Raw genomic sequence first — 27,426 nt, 5'->3', positions numbered from 1 at the left:
ACAGCCCAAATTAAATCCTTAATAGACAGACCTCATCAGAAAGTGTGGCTTGAGAGAGCGCACTGTACACAAAGCCCTTTGAAAAGCTGAATTATGCCCCTTTGGTAACTTTATGAAGTGTCATTTCATTTTGTGGTCTCTGATCATCTTTACACATACCCAGCCAGGTGAGCCACGGCTTAAAAATAATATATTTATTTGTCAGCATTCGTAAAGAGCACGAATACAGTCAGTGAAGTAGTTAGACAGGTATGAGGGTATTGAGGTATGGTGGAGCGGCCACTGAACCCTTAATTACCAGATCTTTGCATGGTTTCCTTCCTTCCTACTGTATGTGAATGTTTGTGTGAGCACTATATTGCACCAATGCACCATTTATTTCATCATAACGATCATATTTTGACTTCAGCTTGTTGCACAAACTGCCTTAACATAATTAACAGTTCTTGTATCATATTTCTCAAATCCTTTTTTACAGGGTCAATGATGCTAGGGTTTTCCAGTGAATGGCAGACATTAATCACAATGACATTATTGTTTATATTAAGTAACTGTTCTAGATTTGACATTACTATTGTTGGATTAATGATGAGGGCATTGCCACTTAGAGACATTGTGAGAAGAGATTTGGACACAAGCTGGATGATAACCATTATAACAACAACGAATGAATTAACTATTTATTTTCGTGTCATGCCACTTTGGCCCATCCCATATGGGATTATATGACACATTTCACAGAGTACATTGAATACAACTGACACTACAGTCCTTCCTGTTCATACATATAATATTTTGTTTCGAATAATGTACAAATATGTAACATATTTGTACATTATTCGAACAAAAAAGAAAACAAAATGAAAATAAACATAACAAGGCCATTTTACATGTAAATGTAAATTGACCAGGCCTTTTCAAGGAATGAGGCAAATGAAAAGGTGTACTTTTGAAACAGGCGCTTCAGTCTCTCGAAGTCCTCCAACCATACAAATTCATGGTTTGGGTCTATCTTATTAAAAAGTCTCTCCCTAATAGAGTTGTAGAATGGACAATAAAAAACAAAATGCATTTCATTTTCGATTTCCTTTAGATCACACTGACTACATAATACATAGTCTATCCTCCTCCACCGTGCCTACATATCTACCTGTCTCAATATGCAGAGTATGCCAGCTCTAATTTGGGCACATAAGGATCGTTTCTTTTTTGACAGATTATACAGTACATAGTTTTCTGTCTGGTAGACATGTTTTATCTCACAGTATGTGCGGAGCTTTGGTTTACACCATATATCCAGTGCCCATCTATCCTTTACATTTTGAAAAATAATTAATTTTATTACATTAACCTCTACTTGTTGTTTATTATAATAATGGTCTTCAGAATCATAACCAGCTCTCGTAAGAATATCGTACATGTCAGTAGCCCATGCACCCTTGATCAAAATATCCCACTCAAGAATCTTTCTTACAATTCTGTTAGGGTTCAACCCCAGTATTCTGTTCCACAGTCGTACCATGTGCAGACTCCACCGTACCTCATTGGGACAATATCTACTATATAATGCGCCACGTCTCTGCGTGTGTGCGTACATGTGTGTACGGTTAACAAAATCGTTGCTTCTGGGGGGTCCCTGGACCAAAATATTTCTAGATGGAGGGTCGGCAGCCAAATAGGCTACATATAATTTGGGGGGTCTTTGACATGAAAATGTTTGAGCACCACTGATATAGTCAACATATGTTTTTTCAGAAATCTGTTAGAATTTAGAAGATAATTTTCTTATTAAAGAATTGGCCTCAGGTCCTAATTGGTTAACAAGAAATGTCGGCCATCTTGGCTCTAGAAGGCGCTGTGGTGGCGGGAGACCTTCTGATTGCACAAATGGTACTATTTAACGGATCGTAAGTAAAATAATGACTCTGGCAGGGAGGATAATAGTGGGTCAACTCGAGGGGATGTCTAATTGTCTCCTCCTAAGCGCGTATATAACATGTTGTAAATGCCTCCCCCTTCTGTCTCTCTCTCTCTCTCTGCCTGCAGCAAACAGACCTGGCTCAGTACATGATCCAACACCCAGGGGGCCTGCATTCATACAACACCAGGGTATGTCTGTCTGTCTGTCTGTCTGTCTGTCTGTCTGTCTGTCTGTCTGTCTGTCTGTCTGTCTGTCTGTCTGTCTGTCTGTCTGTCTGTCTGTCTGTCTGTCTGTCTGTAGCTCATGCTCAGTTAAATATTAACAACACCGTGGGGCAGAAACCTCTTATCTCCATTTTGGACGGGTTTTTTTGTGTTTCATTTTTTGTTTCGTTTTTGTAATTTAACACCCTACTTGATCACATACCACAGCATCACACAAAAGTTGCAGGTCCGCAAGTTCGAAGCATTTTGCGAGGCGACACGCATTGAGCTTGTAGATCTGCTACTTTTGCTCATTTAATTCCTGTAAAGTAACAGTTTTGGACCGGTTTTGAATTCTGAAAAACTGCATAGGTGACAGGTGGTCCAAAACCGTTCATGTTTTATTACTATTAAAAGAATATATATACGAAATACTGAACATAGCTGATCTACAAGCTCACGTCGCACCGCAACACATTGTGAGATTGTAGGTCGGATATCTTTACTACTTGACACGCTTGTATGATGAATTAGGGCATTAAATGTCGAAGAAGTGGAAATTTCAAGATATGATGTTTCTGCTCGACGGCAACGATATATAGAATACATCAAGGTACTTCGTTGACCTACTACTGGCAGCATGCACAAGAGATTTGGTGCTGATCAGTCCAACGATTTTAAAGATCAGCCTCCGGACAGCAAGCAAACACACACACCGACAGACACACAAACAGACCCTGGTCTAGACGGCTCGGCCCATACTGAGCCACGCAGTAAAAACACATTTCAGACACTCCTCAGGGCGCCATTATTTACGTTAATTATGTATCATTGCTCCCGTGCAATTAACCACATAAACCCCACACTGTGTCTAGCAGAGTCCCTCAGGGCTCTATACTAGGGTCTATTTCTGTTTTCGCTCTACCTTAAATATCTTTGTAGAAAATTGCTGATCCACAAGCTCACAACGTGTTGCAACGCAATGTGTCGTGTTGTGTTGAATGATTGATGTACAATGTGCACAGAACAAAGCAATGTACACAGGACAAAGTGAAAAGGATAACACAAAGGGTCAAAAGCCTTATTTCCAACGTGGACTCTCTTGTCCTCTCTTTCTGTCCCTCACAACGTCTCTCAAGTACATTTTTGATTCTGGACTTTTACTTGTAAATGAATATTTCTACATTGCAGTATAACACCACTCTCTCTCTCTCTCTCTCTCTCTCTCTCTCTCTCTCTCTCTCTTTCAAATGTGTCTTGAGACAAAGACCAGCTGCCCACAATACAATGCAATACAATTGATTGGAACGCAAGACAGTACAGTGAAATGGAATGCAATGCAATACAACACAAAACCAATAAGACACCTCATTCACATTCATCGCGGCCTGCCCTACAACATAATTGGACTTTGCACATTGCACACAGCAAATTGCACTTTGGGTATATTATTATTTATCTGTGGGGTTTCTTTCATTTGGGGTTGATTTATTGCCTGTGGAGCTCTAAACGTAATTCCGTTGCTTTTGTGTAAAAACAATGACAATAAAGTATTTATAATAGCGTAGGTATCTTATAATAATATTATAAGTACATTGGTACATTGGCTGAGGTGATTTAGTATAGAAATCACCTCAGCCAATGTACTGGGTGCACCCCTCTCTCTCTCTCTCTCTCTCTCTCTCTCTCTCTCTCTCTCTCGCACATTAGGGCTTGGTCATACAAACATTTTTATTTTACTTGAATCCATGCTCTCTCTCACTCTCTGCAGATCTTCATGTTCCAGCTGCTCCGAGGCCTCTCGTACATCCACAGTCACAGGATCCTCCACAGAGACCTGAAGCCCCAGAACCTGCTCATCAGCTACCTGGGAGAGCTCAAACTGGCCGACTTTGGTGAGGCCATAACGTCCCTGTGACTCCCACAGCCTAGATCAGTGCTTCCCAAACCTTTTAGCCTGACGTGATCCGAAAGAGAAATTTGATGTCTCCCCTGCGACCCAAACTAGTGAAAAGATCCGATATACAAGCTCACAACGCGGCGCAAAGCGCCACGTTGTGAGCTTGTAGATCAGCCTAGATGATAATGTGTTCGTCAAGGTGGTCCTAGATTAAATAATACATTAATAATACAGTAAAAGTAGGTGTGTAACATGGCACAACTCACTATAATAGAACAGAACTGAGGAGAGGAGAGCATATAAAAATACCACCAGACCTTTCAGTACAGGTGTGGGTCACATGAGCAAGATGGCTGCTCACCCGCAGGTGGCAGCCATCTCTGTATTTCATGTTTGGAATCGCTCCGGTTTCTAAGGACGCTTGCTAAGGCCTCGCCAGCACTGCTTCTGTTTCTCCATAACCATTAGCTGTATTAGCCGCGGCCTTTGCATGCTCTTTTCTTTGAAACTACGGCGCTGTTTTGAACAAATCGTCGATGTTCGGAGGTCATTTGTGATTATCGTGATTGGAACATTGCCAGCGTTTTCTAGAGCAAGGATTGGCCTCATTTTAGCTCGGTAATACTACTAAGATGGAACCCAAAACCGGACATGCATCATAGTGGAATTGATTCTCATCACGTGGCACCCAAGCACCTCCACTTTAGGCCACCAGGTGGCACTCAATGTGTTCATGTAGTTGACATAGACAGTGCTTTGAAAACGTGCGTTACCTGTGTTTTGAGTATCTGTGTCTGTCTGAAGGATGTTTCACTATCTTTTTGGGGGATCAAATATCCCAGCGAGGATAGTAAAAATCACACGTGTGAGGGGTGACCACACAGCGTCTTATGTCGTCATTTAGTGCACTAGACAAGCAATAAGTCCATAGACTTGGCTGGCAAATGAATTACGTCATAAGTGCTCTAAACAAACATTAAAGTCCTTAGACTTGGCTGCTAAGGGGGCTAGAGCCCTTCAAAAACACAAGAAAAGTAAACCCTTGTGGGGACGTCATTCTGGTCCCCATGAGGAAAAGGGTCATTTTGGGATTAGAAAGATTGGTAGGCAACCTGACAGCCAAATGATTAGGGTGCATATTACCACATGGGCTCTAATGCCTGACAGCGAGTCCCTAGTTCAATTCCTGTCTGGTCAGTTTGTGATTTGTTGTCACTTGTCCTACTCTCTCCATATTTCATGTTTCTCTCTACACTATCTGCCAAAAAATAACTTGAAAGAAAAAAAAAGTTGGGGGTTTAGAGTTTTAGGTTACGTTGTAGTGAGGGATGGGGATTTTGAGGTTACGGTTAGGTTGGTGGTTTAGGTTAGCGTTGAGCTTGGGCTGGGCCGGCAGTTAAAAAATAGCACTTTTTAATGTGTACATACATTTTGCGTTTGTCCACACACACACACACACACACAGGGCTGGCCCGCTCCAAGTCCATTCCCTGCCAGACCTACTCATCTGAGGTGGTGACCCTGTGGTACCGACCCCCCGACGTTCTGCTGGGCTCCACGGACTATTCCACGGCACTGGACTTATGGTCAGTTTGATCCATTGATTGAAAGTGTTATTAACAGTTTGTAGAATGGATACAGTTCAACGAAAGTACAGGTCAATACAACATCCTCTAAGAGGATAAATCCAGTAAAAGCAATAAGGCTTGTTTACATAATAAGGGTCCTCCATTTTCAATTCATCACAGTATCACCTCGTCCTATCTGTTGGATTTTGACAGACAATTTTGATTTGGTTTTAGTCATAGTCTTTTTGAATAGAATTATGTTTAGTTTTATCATATTAGTTATGTGAAAAGTTTTTAATTTCTTTGTCTAGTTCTAGTAAAATGTATTTTTGGTGGGCCACGATGGCATCGAAAAGGCTATTTTCGGTCTCTGACACCCGCACGCACCCATGATGGCTTGTGTTCATTCCACAGGATCTCTTCTACACAACAAAGACTAAAAACATATGTACATTAATTCAAGGCTTCATGTGTTGTAAGTCAATTTTTGGGGTGAGCTACTCCTTTAAGCACAACCCCTACAACTGATTGTGTATATATGAATGATGTGTTTGTAGTGACAGTACGCATTTCTCCTAATCCATCAGTCTATCAATTACATTAAAAATGATAGACTAAGGGAAAAAATCATATGGTGCGGGGATCAAACTTAACCACTTAAGCCTCAATATATTTTGTTGACCGAGTGAGGTCCCCCAAGGATCTGTACTTCACCCCCTCCTTCCTTTCTGTCCAAACCAAATCTCTTTGACGTTGCGGCGTGTTATGAACTCGGCTATTTTCGGACGAGTGTTCGCCCATTTTGACGTGCCCAGAAAACGGACGCTAGGGTTCCATGTTTTTAATCTGTCACGCATGCCGTCTTGATTCAAACATCCAATCACATTGTGCAGAATGTTTGAACAAGTTCAAAATGTATTAAAACATTTCAGGGAGCTTGTAGATCAGATATAAATAGGCTGGTTGAGTGTTTTGTTTTTCACAATATACAAAGTAAATTGTAACTAAAGTTTTCATATAATTGTAGTGGAGGCAAAGTGTACAATATTTTCCTCTGAGATGTAGTATGTTAGAAGTAAAAGTATTGTACATACTGAAGAAAGTAAGTACAGTACTTTAATAGATATGCACTTTACTTTACACCACTGCATCCAATATCGAGTATAATCGAATCAGACGCAGTTATTGATTGTAGCTTTTGAAGCACACATTTTCCACTGCAGCCTTGATTCGCTGATTATATGTTAATTATATGTCACAGCAGATTTCGCAGAAATCTAGCAATAACACAACCTCAAATTACCAACAAGTTGACCCAGATTTCCTACAGTGAAAAAAGGACTGTGCAAAAAGACATAACTGTCGCTGTCGAGCAGAAACCTCTCACTGTTTTGTGTTTTTACGTAACTTGATCACACTACAGCCTCACATGAAAAGCATGAAACGTGTCCTCACGCCACCTTTGGAGTCTGCTACTTTTGGTGTTTTTTTAATTCGAATCCTGACAAGTAAAAGTTTGGACACAATGAGGTTTCCACCCGACAGCAATGATACGTTGCACGTTCATGACAAACGTGAAGCCGCAAACGAGGCGTGGAATGAAGCGGTTTGTAATAATAGATAGTATATGTAGTGGGGGTCCCTGCTTCATCTCTCTCTTACTCTTAGCTAAGGGTTCCTTGGCCTGGAAAACGTTGAAAACCCCCTGCAGGGTGGGAAAATGTATCCCTTTAATATTGCTTGTTTCCACTTCACCTTTTAAATCAGCACTTGGTACTTTGCGGTGTTCACTCTTCAATTGGTCACCATGTGCATGCAGGCAGTGCAGTGCATGGGGTATACCCTATGCCAGGGTTTCTTACACTTCACACTTTGATAATATTTGGAATTCATCACTTTTTGATTACCCTCTTTCGTCTTTACTTAGTAAAATAGACTTGAGTATCACTGTACTTTGTGCATTATTATTATTATTATTATTTACCTAAATCAAATCTCTTCACCAAAAATCTATGTGGGTGAATATTCCATCCAGAATTGGGATGCTGGGGTACAAGTGGTTAAACAAAGTTTAATAAAGTTACTTACTCTGTCCTAATCTCTCACGTTCACCTCGTGACATACTTTATCTGTACATAAAGATTTACATATTTAGATGTACATTTACATTGCGCAATATCAATGTCATGATAAATGTATGAAGTAACAATATAATTCAGGAATGCCGTGAATGAAAATGTTATTTGCAGGCGTGACCAGCTGAGACAAAAAGGTTTGAGAACCACTGCCCTATACTGTAACTGTATATCATAGCAACGTAACGGGGAGATCAGACATGACTTTTAGGACAACTAAATAGCTTTTAATTCACTAAGTGTTGGTGTGTGTTTGCCAGCACACTGAGCACAGTGTTGGCTGGCTGGCTGCAAGGGACGGGGCAGTTGCGTGTGGAGAGAAAGTTAGCCTCTTGGCTTCTTTCTCCCAATATCATCTTTCTGAGCCAGAGAAAGAAAATAAGGAAAAAAGATAAAAAAGATATTTGGATTTTGGAAGTTAAGTACCTCATATACATATAGTATCTCTTTTGTTAAGTATTTTCCCAAAAAGCTGCGGAGAGATTCATTAACGCAATGAAACCGGGAAAGCATTCTGCATGTGTCATTGTAGATTTTAACCATATATCTTTTACTTTGGCTATTCAAAAATAGTAGATATACAAGTTCATAGTGTGTCACTTCGTGCCATGATATGAGCTTGTAGATGTGCTATTTTTGAATAGCCAAAGTTAGATGTGGGTCCGTGACCAAAATCATTTTAGGGGTACTTGACCTTGATTTAGAAGATTAAAAAAAATCTTCCTGCCCTCAGGTCTTAATGGTTTAATTGGAGGGAGTAAAACAATATTTTTGTGTCCTAATGATGTTTGGACAGATTTTTCTCTGGTCTTTCCAGATAGCGGATAATATTTATTAGAACCACATGTTGTCAAATGGCTGTGATGTAAAACAGGGAAAATAATCATCACATATTTGTGTGTTTGAGAAAGGCTATTTGTAGCTACAGTACCATCCCCTTAAAGCAGGGGCTCTCAAACTGTGTGTGTGTGTATGTGTGTGTGTGTGTGTGTGTGTGTGTGTGTGTGTGTGTGTGTGTGTGTGTGTGTGTGTGTGTGTGTGTGTGTGTGTGTGTGTGTGTGTGTGTGTGTGTGTGTGTGTGTGTGTGTGTGTGTGTGTGTGTGTGTGTGTGTGTGTGTGTGTGTGTGTGTGTGGCATTATAAGGCATTACTGTGTCAAAAGGACTCAACACACATAGAATAACGTATAGTATAACAAATGGTCCAACAATATAGATCTGTGGTCATGGAACGGAGTCAAACTAAATGTAATGCCACAACTCCTACAATCCCAAGTGCTTGTCAGGGTGGGGGGGTCCCCATTCAAATATGATTATGTTGGGGAGTCGCAGCCTGAAAGGGTTGAGAAACACTGCCTTAAACATCTCTTTTCAAGCTTGACCCACTTACTCCGATAAAATAACCTGACAGAAGAATTCACTGGTTGTAGAGATCTGTGACATTCAAAGGGCCAAAAGGAAACGCTTCATCGTTGTTGACGCAGATGAATAATTAGTCCATGGAAACCTTATGAATTATGTTTGATCAACAGAAACGTTTGAAATAATTTCACGTTGGCTGTGTGATAGTGCATGGTGAGTGGGGTAAGTTTAGCCCCTAAATGTCATGTTCCTATACATCAACGCTGGACACAAAAAAGAATGCTAAGGAATTGAAAGTGTCAGAGGTCACGGCGCAATGCGTTGCGCGTTGTGAGCTTGTCGATGGGGCTATTTTCAACAAAGATATACTAGTATAGAGCCCTGAGGGACTCCGGTCAACAACGTATGGGTTTCAATGTAGGGACATTCTACTGTTAGACTGATGTTAGGTTCTTGGTTTATTTCTGATAGACCTAGATGACTACTTCTATGCATTTGATGTATTACCTTGTGTTGTTGTTTTTTTGTGCTTATTGTAAATTGCTCTGGATTAAGAGCGCCTGCTAAATGCCTAAATTGTACATTGTCTTGTTTTGATTTTCATAGGGGAGCTGGGTGTATTTTCGTTGAGATGCTGCACGGAGCGCCGGCGTTCCCAGGTGTGGCTGACGTCTTTGAACAGCTCCAGAAGATCTGGGCAGTGAGTATAGAGGCCGCTCAGTTACCATGACGATACAGCAGCATAATACACTTCATAGCCAGCGAAACGCAGTGTCAATTAGGTTAATACATACTTGTTATAATTATATATTTGTTTAATTTCATTGCCTTTCAAATGCCTTTAATTAAAGAACTAGAACTAAATACAAATTCATCAGACATAAAAAGGACAATAACATTTTAATAATTACAGAAGTAATTAATGCGGGTCATGTTTACTTGGAATTGTAACAAATTATATCAATAACAGTATTCCGATATTTCCCCGAGGGCCACATTAAGTGAAGGTGGGCCCCCGGGCCGCCAGTTGCCCATGTATGGTGTTCTTTCATTTACACGGTGTCTGAATCTATTTCACCTGCAGGTTATTGGAGTTCCCACTGAGGAGAGTTGGCCAGGAGTGAGTGAACTACCCAACTACAAACCAGGTCTGTCTGTCAAACTATTGGCTTAGGAATACGTCAAAAATGTAATCTCCATGAGTTCAATTAAGGCTTCATGGGGTGTGTAATTCAGTGGTTCCTAAAGTGGGGTCCGGGGACCCCCAGGGGTCATTGAGGGAGTTCCAGGGGGTCCCCAGCTAAATGGTAGTTTGGAACCAAATGGACCCTTATGGGTCTGTAACTCTGAGAGTGTACAAATGGAACCAAATGGACCCGTTTGTACAGATAACAAGAAACAAAAACTAAAAACAACTCCAATTTAGTCATTATACAAATCAGTTCATGGTCACACACATCATCCAGACAAGGTTGGCTAGTCAGGTGACAGATATTCAGGTTCAATCGGGGGCACGAGTGTAAGGCGGTCAACATGAGACAGAAAAGGCTGCCATACTTTACTGAATTTGGAGATTGAGCCACGCAATGTGTAATATTTGTTTTCCAATTTTAAAAAGTATAGTATATCAGATATGAGATATCCAACGGGAATGTGAGGGTATGTTTTTCCAATTCATAAGAATAAGACGTCTTGCCAGAGGAGTCACAAAAGACTGATGTCAGATTGATGTTCAGGCGGGGGGGTGGTTACAGGAAGGACGCCAAATAGGGAAATAACAGGGGATGGATCAATGGGCAACTGTAAGACATCTGAAATAGTATCAAATATAGCTGACCAAAAAGACTGTAAGGCTGGACAGGTCCAAAACATATGAAGAAGATTAGCTGGAGCCTGGTGGCATCTATCGCACATTGGATCGTACACTCTCAGAGTTAAATTAACATTGATTTTACAATATAAATTGTGGTCTCAGAAATAGAAATTGTCAAACTGGGGGTGCTTGAATTTAATCGGGTTGAGAATCATTGCTAGAGCCGTAAATATCTTCTCTTATGGGGGTCCCTGGCATATCTTTTCAAATGGGGGTCTGCGGGCTAATTTGTGTCAATTTGGGGGTCCTTGACATGAAAAGGTTTTGGAACCACTGGTGTAAGTCATTTCCTGGGTGAACTACTCCTTATTATTAGCTTATTCTGGTATAAAGCCTGTCCTATATAATGACAGCGGTAGGGTCCATCCACGTGCAAAATTCCACCCTGATCAAACTACACCCACATCAGCTGATCTAAATAACTGCTTCCTTCCTCTCTTATTGAAGTCAGCTAGTGTATTTACTGAGGCATTTGATCTTTCAATGGATGTTGTTGAATCCGCATACATTGGCAGCAAATGTTTACTAAGTCTAGAATGTTTTTAAGTGGTTACATCTGACACTAGCAACCTCAGTATTGTTTTCTGTACTGCCTAAAATGTAGCTTATGTGCTTAAACCCAATTTAGAGGTAGACACACAATGGGATTGCATTTAGAAGATAGACTAGATCTACAGGCTCACAATACGCCGTGATTTGACTCGCTGCAGATCAGCTATTTTCGAACATCTTCTACTTCTAGGGACCACAGGTTTTGTACCCACCCAGGCATTAACATTATTCCTGTGATCTACTGCCATGCAGACACAATGCACTAGAGGGCGCCATTGGCTAACGACATGAAGGGAAAGTTGTGCTTTGTGGTGAGACCTCTCCAGTCTCTGGTTGGTATGAGTCAAACTCATTTCAAAAGCCAGTCTGTAACTGAAAGCCCCCCCTTCTCTCTCTCTCTCTCTCTCTCTCTCTCTCTCTCTCTCTCTGTGCACCAACACTGTGCCAGCACATTTGGTATCACTTTGCTTCAAGTGCACTGTGCACTTTATAAGCATTTACTATAAACTTCTCCTGGCATTACGATCGAAACATTAAAGTGCACAAAGTTGAAAAATCTTTACGACGTGCGGCTGTGATACACAAAAGGTGTGTTTTATTTTTCTCGAACTTAAAAAACAAACATTTTTGTAGCGTGTTGTTTTCCGTTCGGCACGTCCCGGTACGCGAGCGAACCGCAGAGCGAGGCGGATTCCTCGGAGGTTCGCAAACACACTTGGCCTGGAAAAAAAAGCTGATTCCACTGATGTGATGCTAACGATTCTGCAGCGGGCTCGTAAAAGTGTCTTTTAATGTGGGTCATGCCTTTACACTGCCTTATGACCCGCACATCGACTGAAGTCTCACGAGACGTTTTTTTGAACATCAAAGTGCCGACCCGGTCAAACGTACGCTTTTTCAAGCCATTTCTTGCTTTATTAGATATTACAGAGTGGAAGAACTGAAAAGTGTGTGTGTGCGTGCGTGCGTGCGTGCGTGCGTGCGTGCGTGCATGCGTGCATGCGTGCGTGTGTGTCTGTGTGTGCCTGTGAATGTGCATGCGTATTTGTGCAGTGGGCACATAAATCGGACGCGAGCGAGTGACATCACCAAGACGACCGAACCCGCCCTGACCTGCCGAACCTGCAGGACAATCGGTTCCCTTTGTTTAAAAAAAATCTCCAACAACTTTAGCCTCTCTTTTCCCTTTCATATCTCCCCTGCCCTCCCCCTCCCTCCCACTCTCTCTCTCTCTCTCTCTCTCTGTCTCTCTCCCCGTCCCGTTGCGTAAAGATGAGCAGATAAGAATGGAATGTGCAGTCTTGAGTCTGGGCCAGCGGGTAATCCTATACTCTGCGTTGCCTCAGACTCCAAGAGTCATCCTACATCACATGGGGAGGAATGTCTACTCTCTTAAGAAAAAGGACAAGTATGGAGAGGTGCGGGGAGGCACGGGGGTGTTCTTCTACGGGAATGAATTAATGTGAACTAGTTCCCATGGGGGAGGTGTGTACTGTATGTTCCTACAGTAACGTCGTGCGGTCGGTGCGCCCATGCAGGAAAACATGGTTTTCTGCTGAATGTTTGTGAATGTGGCTCCGTTTGGCCAGAGTTGTGACCGCTCCACGGCTGACTGTCTTCTCTAATATGTGCCTTTCGTAAGAGCTTGTGATAATGAGTCTTACATGACGGGGGACGTACAGTATGCAGCACTGGGGCGTGCTTTTTTACTTGTGGCGGTTGTTTTTTTCACTTTGAAGGGTATAACCCTAACCCAGAACCTTCCATAACCCGGAACTCCTCCACGACCCGTTCTGTCAATGTGTTTGTCTCCATGATCCAATATAACTAACATGCTCTGTGCCTAACTCATAGCTTGGTTTGACTTGGCTCAGCAGCAGCTATTTGTTGCTGTTTCACATACAGTATGTCACACATAGGCTACTGGTGTGCGGTCACATGTGGTGAGGACCCAAACACAGACAGGACAGCACAGCAGGCAGAGTTCAGAACCCTGATAAGTCGGGTGTTTTAATACAGAATGACAGAGAAGACGTCACAATCACAAACTTAACAGGATGCAACACTGAACCAATGACCAGACAACGACTGACTGGGGAACAAGACTTTTATGAGGACTGATTACACATGAGATACAGCTGGGGAAGACATGAATATAGAACAGGAACAATGAAAACCAGATCATGAACTATAACCAGTGAGCTGTGGCGTTCCACAAGGAAGCATACTAGAGGCTTTACTGTTCCTATATGTAAACGACATGACATCAGCTTGTGACTGCAACTTGTTCCTGTTCGCAGACAGGAACATACTGCAGGTTGAAAAGACCCTCAGCTCTGAACTCGGTAGAATCTGCACCTGGCTCGCTGATAACAAACTATCCTTACACCTGAGAAAAACTGGATCAAATAGTAATCTCAGCAAGGCAGATGGCTTCTTGGTTAGAGTGGGTGGCAATATTATCACACGAAAAGATTAAATTACCTACCTAGGTTCCATCCTGGAGGCTAATCTTTCCGGTGATAAAATGGCCACCAACGTAATCAAAAAAGTCAATCAAAGAACAAGATTCCTTTACAGGATCTCTTCACTCACTGGTCACCAAAAACACCTTGAAGACCCTAACAGGAGCCCTCATACAAGGTTTCTTCGACTATGCATGCACCTCTTGGTAACACAGCACCTCAAAGGCCCTTAAAACAAGGCTCCAGACCTCCCAAAACAAACTGGTCAGGCTCCTACTTGGCCTCACCCCCCGAACCCACCTCACCCCTGCCCACTTTGACAGGCTGGAATGGCTTAGGGTCGACGAATTCCTGTTCTGTTCTTTGGCTATATAGATGTGTCTATTTGTACGTCTCTAAATGTTTTGATGAATTGAACAAGGTGGACCCTCTTGTAAACAAGTGTAATGCCTTATTGTGTCGTCCACTCACAGTTATCAGTCTTTGTATTGAGTTGTGCTTGAAATGCACTGTAATTCTGCAAACTGTTAATACATATTTCAATAAATCAAACATAGAAGTGCAAGACCTAGACAAGACGGGCTGTGACTGTGACTGCATGTGACAGTGAAGTTGTGAGTTCTGATGGGTTCCCAGAACCAACTCCTGAGCATAACCTTTTGCCTGGCCGTCAGAGCCACAAGTGCAAGAGTCACTTGCGCTTGTGTAGCCTATACGCGTTGTGAGCTTGCAGATCTGCTATTTGGCGAGCGCGACACTGGCACGCTCCTGAATATAAATCAGGCTTTTATGCGTTCATGTGTATACTCTCTTAGTTAAATGGACTCAGTTGTATAGACCCATTGTGTGTGTGTGTGTGTGTGTGTGTGTGTGTCTGTCTGTCTGTCTGTCTGTCTGTCTGTCTGTCTGTCTGTCTGTCTGTCTGTCTGTCTGTCTGTCTGTCTGTCTGTCTGTCTGTCTGTCTGTCTGTCTGTCTGTCTGTCTGTCTGTCTGTCTGTCTGTCTGTCTGTCTGTCTGTCTGTCTGTGTGTGTCCGTTGTGACTATGGGTTGCGTTTCTATAGTCAGGCCAGCTCTGGGGTTGTGTATTTGTGTTATGTATCTATGGTCAGGGTGGAGTTGTGTTTGTGTGAGTATTTCTATGATCTGTGTGTGCGTGTGTGCGCGTGCAGTGTCTCTGGTCAGAGGGGGTTGTGGGAGAGGCCGATGATGAATTGATGGAAAAAGTACAGCAGACGACCTCCAGACTGTGTGGTTTTACAACGACTATGTCTCCTCTGACTCATCCTAATGTTAGAGCGCTGTGTGTGTGTGTGTGTGTGTGTGTGTGTGTGTGTGTGTGTGTGTGTGTGTGTGTGTGTGTGTGTGTGTGTGTGTGTGTGTGTGTGTGTGTGTGTGTGTGTGTGTGTGTGTGTGTGTGTGTGTGTGTGTGCGACTGTGTGCGCACGCTTGTATTACTGTAGTTGGGGTCACACTTGTGAGGGTACAGCTTTTGTTTGTTTTAGGACCATTTTCCTGGTCCTCCTTACAAAAGAAATGGTTTTTTGAATAATAATAATAATAATAAAACTTTATTTGTATAGCACCTTTCATGACATGAAATGCAGCTCAAAGTGCTTTACAGAGCAATGGAAAAAAAGCAAGGCAAAGACATTAAAAAACAAGCAGTAATGCAATACAGTGAGGACATGAATAACAAAAAATAAAAGATCAATTAAAAGCAATGTTGTAGAAGTGGGTCTTGAGCTGTGCTTTAAAAATGTCTACAGAGGCTGCCTGTCGAAGGTACAGTGGGAGTTTGTTCCATGCCGTCGGCCCGTAGAAGCAGTTCCCCGTATTTTTTAGTTGCCATTTTTTCAGGCAAAGCGAGCAGACAAGCAGTGGAAGACCTTAGGGGCGGTTTGGGACATATTTAGGCAGGCAGTCATGTAGGTAGGAAGGTGCGAGACCATTGAGAGCTTTATACACAAGTAAAATAATTTTAAAATCAATCCTAAAAACAACCGGAAGCCAGTGCAGTGAAGCCAAAACTGGAGTAATATGTTCTCTCATCTTAGTTCTAGTTAAAACTCTGGCTGCTGCATTTTGGACAAGTTATAATCTGTCAGTTGTTTTCTTAAGCAGTCCAGAAAAAAGTGCATTGCATTAATCAAGCCGAGAAAAAACAAAGGCGTGGATTAGCGTTTTTGCATCGTCCAAAGACAAATAATCTCTGATTCGTGCAATATTTCTAAGGTGATCTTGGTAACATGATTAATGTGTGAATTAAAATTAAATTCAGAATCAATAATGACCCCCAGGTTCTTTACTGTACTGTTACTTTCTACAGTCTGCTTATTATTGATTCTTTCTGCTCACTAGAACCGATTATGAGAACTTCTGTCTTATCCTCATTTAGCTTGAGAAAGTTCTCACTCATCCATCATTTGATGCTAGACAGACAGGTCAACAGCGGGTCTAAAGCACAGGGATCATCTGGAGCCACAGAAAGATATAGTTGGGTATCATCAGCATAGAAATGAAAATTGACTCCGCGATTGGTAATGAGTTCTCCCAATGGCAGTATGTACAGGGAGAATAGCAGTGGACCAAGAATCGAGCCCTGTGGAATACAAGAACCGATGTCGTGTTTGTCTGAGTCAAACTCAGCTAGATTGACAAAATAACTTCTGTTTGATAGGTAGGAGGAAAACCAGGACAGACCGTACCAGAATGGTGGAAAAGACAAAGGATTGATAGGATTATGCACTATAGAGGTTAGGTTTTTAGGGGTTGGGGCTAGAGTTATTCCTGATACTTAGTTGTGTGCCAAAAATAACAGATGTACCAGCTCAGCTATTTTCTGCTTCAGGCTTAGGGTAAAACCTAGCTCAAGAATAATAACAAATATACAAATTATAACAAATAAAATAAAGATTGTGTGTGTGTGTGTGTGTGTGTGTGTGTGTGTGTGTGTGTGTGTGTGTGTGTGTGTGTGTGTGTGTGTGTGTGTGTGTGTGTGTGTGTGTGTGTGTGTGTGTGTGTGGGGTATATGCGCACACGTGCAGTGGTTGTGTGTGGGTGTCCGCCAGCCTGCCTACACTTGCACCTGCCTACATGTTGCTTGCTCATCAATATGCAGTGCATCTGTACTGTGCGTGACGACATGCATGCACGTGTGGCACAGACTCATGCACATACTCACGCAGGCTGGTGCACACACTCACACAGGCAGGCACGAAACGGCAGTTTGTTAACAGCATGCCCATCCATGTGGGAATGCTATGCATACATTACGCAAGTCGTCCAAATTTCAATTTGACGAACTACTGATTCAGAAGGCATTTGTAGAATCACCCTACGGTCTTAATGGGTTAACATTTTCAGATATACAATGAAGCTCACAGCACCGTTGTGAGCTTTATAGCTCGGTTATTTGTTTTTTTTGTGCTCATTTTGTGTGGGACTGTGGTTATGATGAAATACAGCAGGTCATTAATTTACTGCTTTGACAGCAACAGAGGGCTGTTGTTTCATTCATGTGATGAGTGAAGCGAGCAGGGTAAAACAAAACAAAGATCTAGTTGTTGGTTTAAGGTAGGGCAGGAGAGCTGAGTCAGTGATGGTCTGGCTGCCATGGCAACAGAGCCCGCCCTACAGTACCAGGAAGCCAGGCATGACACAGGTGATGCCATGTTATTACCATAAAAGGACTTCCTGCTAGGACAGGACTGAGGCTTTAGGTGATGTCATAGAGTTGAGGTTTACTGTGCATTCCAGAAGAATAATTGTCAGTCTAGGAATCACTAGTGAGGTTTTGTGAGTGACGTTCTAGTAGTTCTACACAGTGAAATCCTTATTACACACTTATTTACACACAAACACGAAGGCATATATAATCAGCAGATCTACAAGCTCTACAAGCTCAAGATCTATAAGCTCATGAGCTTTTAGATCTGCTATTTTTGAAAAATCGTGAAAATGTGTCGCAAATCTTTGAATATATATACTGTATATTCTTTCAGAGCGAACGTTTTTAACTCAAGTCTTTGATTCTGGGGGGTCCCTGGAACAACATATTTTGAGATTGGGGTCTGCGGCCAAATCATATCATCATACTATAATTAACCGAATGTCTGAGTGTGTGTGTGTGTGTGTGTCTGTGTGTGTGTCTGTCAGAAACAGTGCGGTAACTCCTTACTGCCTGCACCAATCACTCCCACTTTTCACACAGGCATTGACCATATGCATATGGAGGGCTTTTTTCGTTTTGACACATTAATGATTATTAATTAATGTATTAGTCAATTACAAACGCACCCGGGCGCAGTACCCTTCACGGCCACAAGGGGGGGCAAATATCTCACAACGGGTAAGGACTAGTACATATAATTCTGGGGTCCTTGACATGAAATAGTTTGAGAACAACACTGACATAGAAACATAGGTTTTTCAGAAAACTGTCAGGATTTAGAAGGCATTTGTAGAATCGTCCTCGGGTCAAAATTGGTTTAGTAGTTAACTCTCTGTACCGTCCCATTCCACCTTAGACAGACATGGCGTGATAAGCATCTGTTACCGTACTAGCATCTGTGATGTGATGTGTGTCAGTGTCACGTCTCCCGTTTTCTCTATAGACCGATTCTGTACCGGTTTCATGGTCGCAGCCTACGTATTTCCTGTAGGCGGACTCGACGTAGCTGCGGGGGTAAAACCCTCACCAGGCGCACCTCTTCCACTACAGTGAACGGCAGAGTGACTGATGTTAGTTTGCCTCAAACTTTACTCCTTTACCTGCTTTTTTACTAACACTAACATTACAAAGATGCCCAGAACATCGAGATGAACCTGTGTAGTTTATGGCTGCTCCAACAGTAGTGGCAACATAACAAATAAAATAAAACGGAATGTCTAATATCCACCGCGATGGCTGAGACCAGAGCCATTGAGTAATGGTTGAGACAAAGCAGTGAAGAATCCTGCAAGATACATAATTTCAGTCTTACCCAATACCCAATCTTTCTGTTTTATGAACACAAGGCTGCTGTATTTTATACCTCATACTAAGCATTTAAAGTATGAGGTATAAAGTACAGCAGCCTTGTGTTAATAAAACAGAAATATTTGGTATTGGGTAAGACTGGCGTTATGTATCTTTCACTGCTTCGTCTCAACCATTACTCAATGGCTCTGGTCTCCGCCATCGCGGTGGATATTAGACATTCCGTTTTTATTTTATTTTTATGTTGCCACTACTGTTGGAGCAGCCATAAACTACACAGGTTCATCTCGATGTTCTGGGCATCTTTGTAATGTTAGTGTTAGTAAAAAAGCAGGTAAAGGAGTAAAGATTGAGGCAAACTAACATCAGTCACTCTGCCGTTCACTGTAGTGGAAGAGGTGCGCCTGGTGAGGGTTTTACTCCCGCAGCTATGTCGAGTCCGCCTACAGGAAATACGTAGGCTGCGACCATGAGACCCGCTACTGAATCGGTCTATATGTCCAGCCTCTCATTTGACCAGGGTGGAAACCCTGATTAAAATGTCAGACAAATAATTGAATGATTTTCACCGGCATTTCATTTTTTGGCATTGAACATATTAATTTCTGTATGTCTTTTAGGCTTCGTAATAACAAATTGGACAGGACAGATATGGCAAATATTATAAGAGATTACTGACTTATTTGATTATTTTATATTAGATTATTTTATAGAAGTGCAGTACTTTATGAGCTTGCAGACCTGCCATTCGTGCCATTTTTAGAAAATGCATGAAAAATGTTTCAACATGGAAACGATTATGATGATTACATGCAAAATAATTGCGATTAGGTGATTATGCAATGATTCCGACAGGCCTATGCAACGGTCACGAGGCATTACACATACAGTACACAGATAGTTGGGCCATTATTGAGCCTGTAAAGGGAGCATAACCCACATTAGAGATGCTGCCTTCACACGGGCAGATGCAAGATGCAAAGCTACACAGCGTATTTGTATCTTCGTATCTTTCTTTGTAGCTGAAGTTGAAACCAGCTCAACTTTTTTGTAGCTCTTGCAGCTTTTGCAGCATGCAGCTACAAACATTGGATGTATCTTTGTATCTTCATGTCGCTGGCTTCCATTGAAAATGAATGGTAGACTGTATCTTTGTATCTGCCCGTGTGAACGCAGCAAGACAGATTTACGACTGGCTTCGTAATCGTAACTTCACATCACACTGGGACAAGCTTCATTGAGCCAAGTGTTGTTTTGTACCAACAAGGAATTTGACTCCGCGCTCACATTCAGTGGTGGAAAAAGTACTCAAATGTTTAAGTAAAAATACCAATACTGCAAAATACTCCGAATTTGGAATTCCGGACTTTTCAGTCAGAAGAAAAGTCCGGAATTCCAAATTTACTTGAGTAAAAGTATAAAAGTATTGGCATGAAAATATACTTAAAGTTCCAAAAGTAAGTTCCCATTTCACAGGTTTCAAATGTATAATTCTTTTTAGGAAATAGCCAAAGTGTAAATAGGGCTGAAGCTATAGTCAATATTTGACTCTGGGATGTAGTGGAGTAAAAGTAAAACCATAACAAATTGGAAATACTCCAGTAAGGTAAAAGTACCTCAAACTTTGACTTGGGTAAATGTATTTACTTTACACCACCGTTCTGCGCTCATATTCATGTCATTCGGGTTCCATTTTCACACCCTCTCTGAGTTAAATTAACACCTGGGATTTTTACTGTGTGTATAGGGAACGCATTTGAAAACAACGCTACTACAGTAAATCTAACCGTACGTAAATATATAAATAATCTTTTAATTAGAAACAGCAATCGGCCTTATTCACTTAGCCAGATCTTTAAATCCAGACCCACGCTGAGTTGCTTCAACTCAGCCAGCACTTCCTCTTACACACACACACACACACACACACAGTCACACACACACACACACACACACACACACACACACACACACACATACAGTCACACACACACACGCGTGCACACATAAGCCCGCATGCATGCATACACACACACCTCCATCAGAGTGCGTGGTGAGGGTGCAGCTGACACACTAACCTCTCACCAGTGGTGGAAAGTACTGTACTACAATTTTTAAGTATTTTTTACGTGAGTATTTACCATTTTCTTGTACTTTTACTCCTCTACAATTATTTGAAAACTTTAGTTACTAGTTACTTTCTAGATTTACATTACATACATTACCCCCTTCAGCCCTATTTCGGCCATTTGAAAAGATCTGCTATTTTCAAAAGATTTTATACATTTGAAATGTATGTAACTGGAGTACTAATTTGATGCCAATATCTTTGTACTTTTATTCAAGTTAATTTTGATTATGGACTTTCACTTGTAACAGAGTATTCTATATTGCAGTATTGGTACTTTTACAGTACAGTACTTTTTAAGTATAAATTGTGAGCACACCCCCCCCCCTCTCTTTGCTGCAGCTCACTCTCTCTCTCCACCTCTATCTCCCACTCTCTCCATCCCTCCCTCTCTCCATCCCTCCCTCTCTCCATCCCTCCCTCCATCTCTCCCATCTCTCGGCAGCTTCCAAAGAAACGCCTCAATAAGTGCTGAAAAAAGAGAGAGAGAGAGAGAGAGAGGGAGAGAGAGAACTCTCTGCCCAGACAGGAATAAATAAACACAGGATCTTATAAATTGTGAATAAATGCACAGATTAGTGTGTGCAGGCGTCACAAAGTTCCCCCTGTCTGCAGCCCGCCGTTCTGGGTTAGCACGAGACGACATCAGACATCAGCTGGGGTGGGGGTGGGGGTGGCTTAGATTCAACCACTTAAACCCTGTTTCATATATTGTGTTTAACACAAACATCTTTTGGGGGTCCTGGGACTTTTTGGCACCAAATCTTTTTCAGGTGGTCGTCCGCAGACAAATAACATATATGAATTTCACAATATGCTTAAAACTTAAAATGCCACCTTTGTTAACCCCTTGAACCCCCAGCATCGCTATTCCGAGGGTGAACAGTCGCCAATCTATACAAGCTGACAACACGTTCTGGCAATTTGTGTACAGTGAAATTAAGAGCATATCAAATGCACTCTTTACAGGTCAGTTTTATGATGGGCCTAAAGTGGTACTGAATTTGCTTAGCTCCACAAAAAGCTAATTCATCCTGGTGTATGAATCACTGTGATACGATTATTGTTAGCGCTTTGTTATCTCAATAAAGCGAATAATCGTCCCATGATCTCCCATCCCTGGACATGACATGAAAACGCTTGAGAAGCATATAGCATAAGAGGAGGAGATGGGAGAGAGGGAGAGAGGAGGTGCTGGCAGGAAGAAAGTTGTTTTCTTCTGCATAAAATATGTTAAAAGTAAACAGGGCATAGAGGCTACGGGGATGACAGACGAGCGGAGAGAAGGTTCAGCATGCGTGCGTGCGTGCGTGCGTGCGTGCGTGCGTGTGTGCGTGCGTGCGTGCGTGCCAGCTGTGTGGAGGCTTGCACCTCTATGACAGATTCAAAATATACCCATCTGTGTTTTGAGATGCAGTTGACAGTGTGTGTGTGTGGGTGTGCGTGCGCGTGTGTCCGAGACGTGTATACATATCTACAGTACAGTCAATGAAGACTGCAGAGTGCTCTGTTCGTATGCAAGCGAGTGCGGGTGTGTGTGCGGTTCCTGAACACCCATGTAGAGCATAACATGGAGCCAGCAGTAGAGCAGGAATCGTCAGGGGTTTTAATAGTTTATTTCCCGGTGCCGTGCAGAAACCCTGTATCTCTGTTGTATAATGAAGGAGACGGGTCTCCAGTTCTGGCCTCCGAATGGAGCCGTGGGTTCGGATCCCTCTTCTGACACTGTGTGTAATGAAGCAGACGGGACACTGCGGAGTAATCAGTGGTGGAAAGTAGCTAAGGACATTTACTTAAGTCCTGTAATTAGTTCCATTTTGAGGTATTTGTACTTTACTTGAGTATTTCCAATTTCCAATACTTTTACTTCTACTCCACTACATCTCAGAGGCAAATATTGTACTTTTACTCCACTATATATTTTTGAAAACATTAGTTACTATAGTTACTTTGATTATTATCACAAAACATACATTAACCACTTCAGCCCTATATATATCGGCCATTTGAAAACAGCACATCTACAAGCTCACAGTGCGTTGCGATGCGACGCATTGTGAGCTATTTTCAAATGATTGTAATACATTTTAAAAATTGAAATGTTTTGGACGTACAAGGTTTCCAGCTGTCAGCAATAATATCTGCGTTGGCATAGAGCGCTGTGTTGGTCTATTGTGTTGCGTGCAATAGCACAGCACAATATTGTGCAATAGCACATCCTAATTTGGCCCACACAATATCATTGGCCAGCCCTGCTGCTTTCTGGTTCACCCCACTGCACTAATACCAACATACTTTTATTGGTGCAGTGGGGCTACAGCCGTAAAGGTTACGGGTCCTTTTTGTTGCTCTCTCTGAGCTAACCCACATTCAACCTGGCATCCCTTAAATTGGCCATGTCATTATACAGTAGGTAAAGCAAGGTGATTTAAGGGACTTTATTTGTCCTCACGGGACACTACTGGTAGTGCAGCACTTTCGCAGTAACACAGTAAAAAACTGTAAAAAACAGTAGCCACACAAAAACGCAAAAGACAATTGAAATGCAACATATCATAAAATATATTTGTTTAAAAATGATTATAATACTAAATCTATCTATAAATGCACAGCATTTCTCTGTACGTATACGGTTCACGGAACTCAAGAACCGTTAGCCCCACCGACTTCAAATACACGTTCCACAGGGAGTGCAGTGCCCGTGTCGAGCCGGTCAGACCCACGGTTGTCCAGAACCGCCACAAAAGGCCTCTGCCCGGGCTCTAGACAGGGCCCCTGCCCAATGCTCCATATATGGAGCTGGCCTCCATATATGGAGCATGTTGTGATGCCTGTTGTGATGTCAGCTGGCCTGACATCACAACACTCCATATTTGGGCATGCGGCATGCCTGACACAGAACTCCATATATAGGAATAAAAGGACACAGAGAGACAGATACAGAAATCTCCATATATGGGCATAAAAGGGACACAGACAGATGGGTGGAACGGGTATTGCATAGCCGGGTGGGGCATGGATCTCCAACTTCCATCGTCCCCTGACTTGGTGCTCTATACAGCCGAACACCGGTCTAGTAATAAATATAGTGCATACAATTTATATAGCACTTTTCTAGATACTCAATGTCGCTTTACAGAAAACAAAATAAGACCAACTTTATTAGGAAAAAAATAGTTAAAATGCTATTTTCAAAAGATTTTTATACATTTTGTACTAAATGCATTTGTCATTCCAGACTTTTACGTGTAATACTATTTCTATGTTGCAGTATTGATACTTTTACTTAAGTTTAAAAAAGGGTACTTTTTTCCACCACTGTACAGTACACAGCACAGTACTTGTGCAATGGAAGAAGAAAAAAGGTGGGGGAAATAAAGTATCTCTCTCCCTTTTTGCTCCTGGGTGGCGCCCTCCCTCGACTACCTGGTCGTACCCTCCAGATGTGCCCGAGGGGCTGAATGGGCCGATAGAAAGGCCTGGACCGGGCTGCTCTCGGCAGGCCGGGGTGGGGCGGGTGGCCAGCGCGCGCGCGCGCGCACACACACACACACACACACACACACACACCGCACAGGGCAAACGTCAACGCTGCTACTGGAAAAAATGAGCCAAGCAAAATGGCAAGCGTGCATTGGAAGGTGTGTTTGAGACGGTGTGTGTCTCGTCGTCGGCATAAGTTGTAGTTTATGTTATGCGGGAAGGGGAGTGTGTGTGTGTGTGTGTGTGTGTGTGTGTGTGTGTGTGTGTGTGTGTGTGTGTGCACGTGTGCGTGTGTACACGTGTGCGTGCCTGCACATGTGTGCAGCCTCTGTGCTTACAGTAGGTTTTATGTGCATGATCAAAATGTGTCTTGCACACTGTATGCAATGGAGGTGTGTGTGTGTGCGCGCCACGCGTGCGTGTGTGCCATGCGTGCATGCGCACACGTGTGAGAGAGACAGCGACAAAGAGAGTCAGATTAATTTGTTTTCGCCGTGACCAAAATATTATCCGACACTTTTAAAGCGACCAGTAAAAGCCCTTCATCCCATAAATCATACCAAAGCCTGGTTTACACTGCACAACGGTGTATAGCGTGCCAAAAACAGCAGATCTGCAAGCTCAAACAGGGCTTGCTCCGCGATGCGTTGTGAGCTTGTACTTGGCTTATTTTCGGTGCAGTGTGTGCAGTTCGTATGGGTTGAAAAGGTTCTCCCAAGTTCACTTAAAACTACTGTCTTCGTAGAACTCAAACCCCAAGTGGGCGAAAAAGAGTCCTAGAATCCAAAAAGAGTCCTAGAATCCAAAAAGAGTCCTAGAATCCAAAAAGAGTCCTAGAATCCAAAAAGAGTCCTGGAAACCAAAAAGAGTCCTAGAATCCAAAAAGAGTCCTAGAATCCAAAAAGAGTCCTGGAAACCAAAAAGAGTCCTAGAATCCAAAAAGAGGCCTAGAATCCAAAAAGAGTCCTAGAATCCAAAAAGAGTCCTGGAAACCAAAAAGAGTCCTAGAATCCAAAAAGAGGCCTAGAATCCAAAAAGAGTCCTAGAATCCAAAAAGAGTCCTAGAATCCAAAAAGAGGCCTAGAATCCAAAAAGAGTCCTAGAATCCAAAAAGAGTCCTGGAAACCAAAAAGAGTCCTAGAATCCAAAAAGAGGCCTAGAATCCAAAAAGAGTCCTAGAATCCAAAAAGAGGCCTAGAATCCAAAAAGAGTCCTAGAATCCAAAAAGAGTCCTAGAATCCAAAAAGAGTCCTGGAAACCAAAAAGAGGCCTAGAATCCAAAAAGAGGCCTAGAATCCAAAAAGAGTCCTAGAATCCAAAAAGAGGCCTAGAATCCAAAAAGAGTCCTAGAATCCAAAAAGGGACTGCATTTCTTTTGTGCCTTTTGTGCCAGTGGTGGAAAGTAGTAAGTAGCCTTGCCGAGCCATGAGGCCCACAGGGCAGGAGCCTATCTCCTGTTTCTGTAGCGTGAGGCAGCTTGATGTACAAGTACTGTACACTGCCTGGACATGGCGCTAGTATGTCGCAGGGACTTACCCCCAATCCAACCCTTGATGCTGAGTGTCAAGCAGGGAGGCACTGGGTCCCATTTTTAGAGTCTGGTATGATCCGGCCAGGTATTGAACCCCGACCTCCCAGTCTCAGAGCGGACACTCTAACCACAAGGCCACTGAGATGGTCAAGTGGTGGAAAGTACATTTACTTAAGTACAATTTTGAGGTATTTTCACTTCAAAAGTTCAATACTTTACTTTACTTCTACTCCACTGCATCTCAGATCCAAATATTCCACTACATTTTAGTTTTTTGTAGATTTTGATTATTATTACAAAGCATACATTAACGACTTCAGCCCTATTTCGGCCATTTGAAAATAGCTGATCTATAAGCGTCGCAATGCAACTCATTGTGAGCTTGTAGATCTGCTATTTTCAAAAGGTTTTTATACATTTGAAAACTTGAAATGTTTGAAAATTCTGCATAATAAGTATTTTCTACTTTTGGTAATTTTACTCAAATGAGAGAGTATTTCTACGTTGCAGTATTGATACTTTTTATAACACAAGTACTTTTTCCACCACTGCCTTTTAGGTGGAAATAACAAGAAAATCGGCCCCACACACAGACACCCACTCCACCGACGAACCTTCCAATGCCCCAAAGCACTGGCCCGCGCCACCAGTAAAAGCCTCCCCTCCCATTAAAATCTCGACAAGTGAGTGTATCCTCAGAAACCCACAGAACAGAGGTCGTGTGTTTCCCCTCGCGAGTCGGCGTCATTACTCATCACTCATCAAAGCCACTGTGCTTCTCCTTACCGTAAAAAACCCTCCCTCAAAGGTATTCGTCTTTTTACTGCTTTGGTTTTAGCTGCATCATAATTTCAGCCCGAGATTTCTTGGCGTTCGTTCGCTCCCGCTAAGGACTTTGTTTTTCGGGGCAGGGATAATGAGCACTGGGTTCGGTCCCACAGCCATATCGACTCCATAGCCCTCGGTTTCCCGGCTGCGTGGGAGAGACACTAAGGAGACAAAAGGATGAGTTACAGCCCTTCCTTTTGCGAGGAGAATCAGACGATGCACGTCCTCTGCTGCTCTGCCTCTGAAATGTGGTCCAACACGGAAATGGGGGAGAGACAAACTCGGGGGGATTGTGTTTTGCGGCTCATCTCCCAGAATCAAGCAGTGGAATTAGAACCGTTTAGTGGCCAAAGAGTCGGGAGATGCGTGGGAGGAGATGGGGTTATGCAGGTGTGTGCGTGTTGTGTTTGTGTGTGCGTGCGAGTGAGGTCACAGGGAGATACTGGTATTCAATCTTTGACGAGCTGATTTCCTTGTCCACAAAAAAAAACCCTACATTT

General features: G+C 42.5%; 1 protein-coding gene across 1 annotated transcript in view; it reads left to right on the top strand.

The window, feature by feature from the left end:
- cdk15 (cyclin-dependent kinase 15) overlaps nt 1–27,426 on the top strand; it is a 66,644-nt gene that overhangs the window by 25,578 nt on the left and 13,640 nt on the right. Inside the window, exons 7-11 of the mRNA XM_083758633.1 lie at nt 2,047–2,109; nt 3,896–4,019; nt 5,490–5,610; nt 9,694–9,787; nt 10,172–10,235. Of these exons, the coding sequence (XP_083614759.1) occupies nt 2,047–2,109; nt 3,896–4,019; nt 5,490–5,610; nt 9,694–9,787; nt 10,172–10,235 (466 nt within the window). The remainder of the gene's footprint in view (nt 1–2,046; nt 2,110–3,895; nt 4,020–5,489; nt 5,611–9,693; nt 9,788–10,171; nt 10,236–27,426) is intronic.

Source organism: Protomyctophum parallelum (genome assembly GCF_964188405.1).
Source record: "Protomyctophum parallelum genome assembly, chromosome: 23".
NCBI classification, from domain to species: Eukaryota; Metazoa; Chordata; class Actinopteri; order Myctophiformes; family Myctophidae; genus Protomyctophum; species Protomyctophum parallelum.
This window is presented reverse-complemented; position numbering and strand designations above follow the sequence as displayed.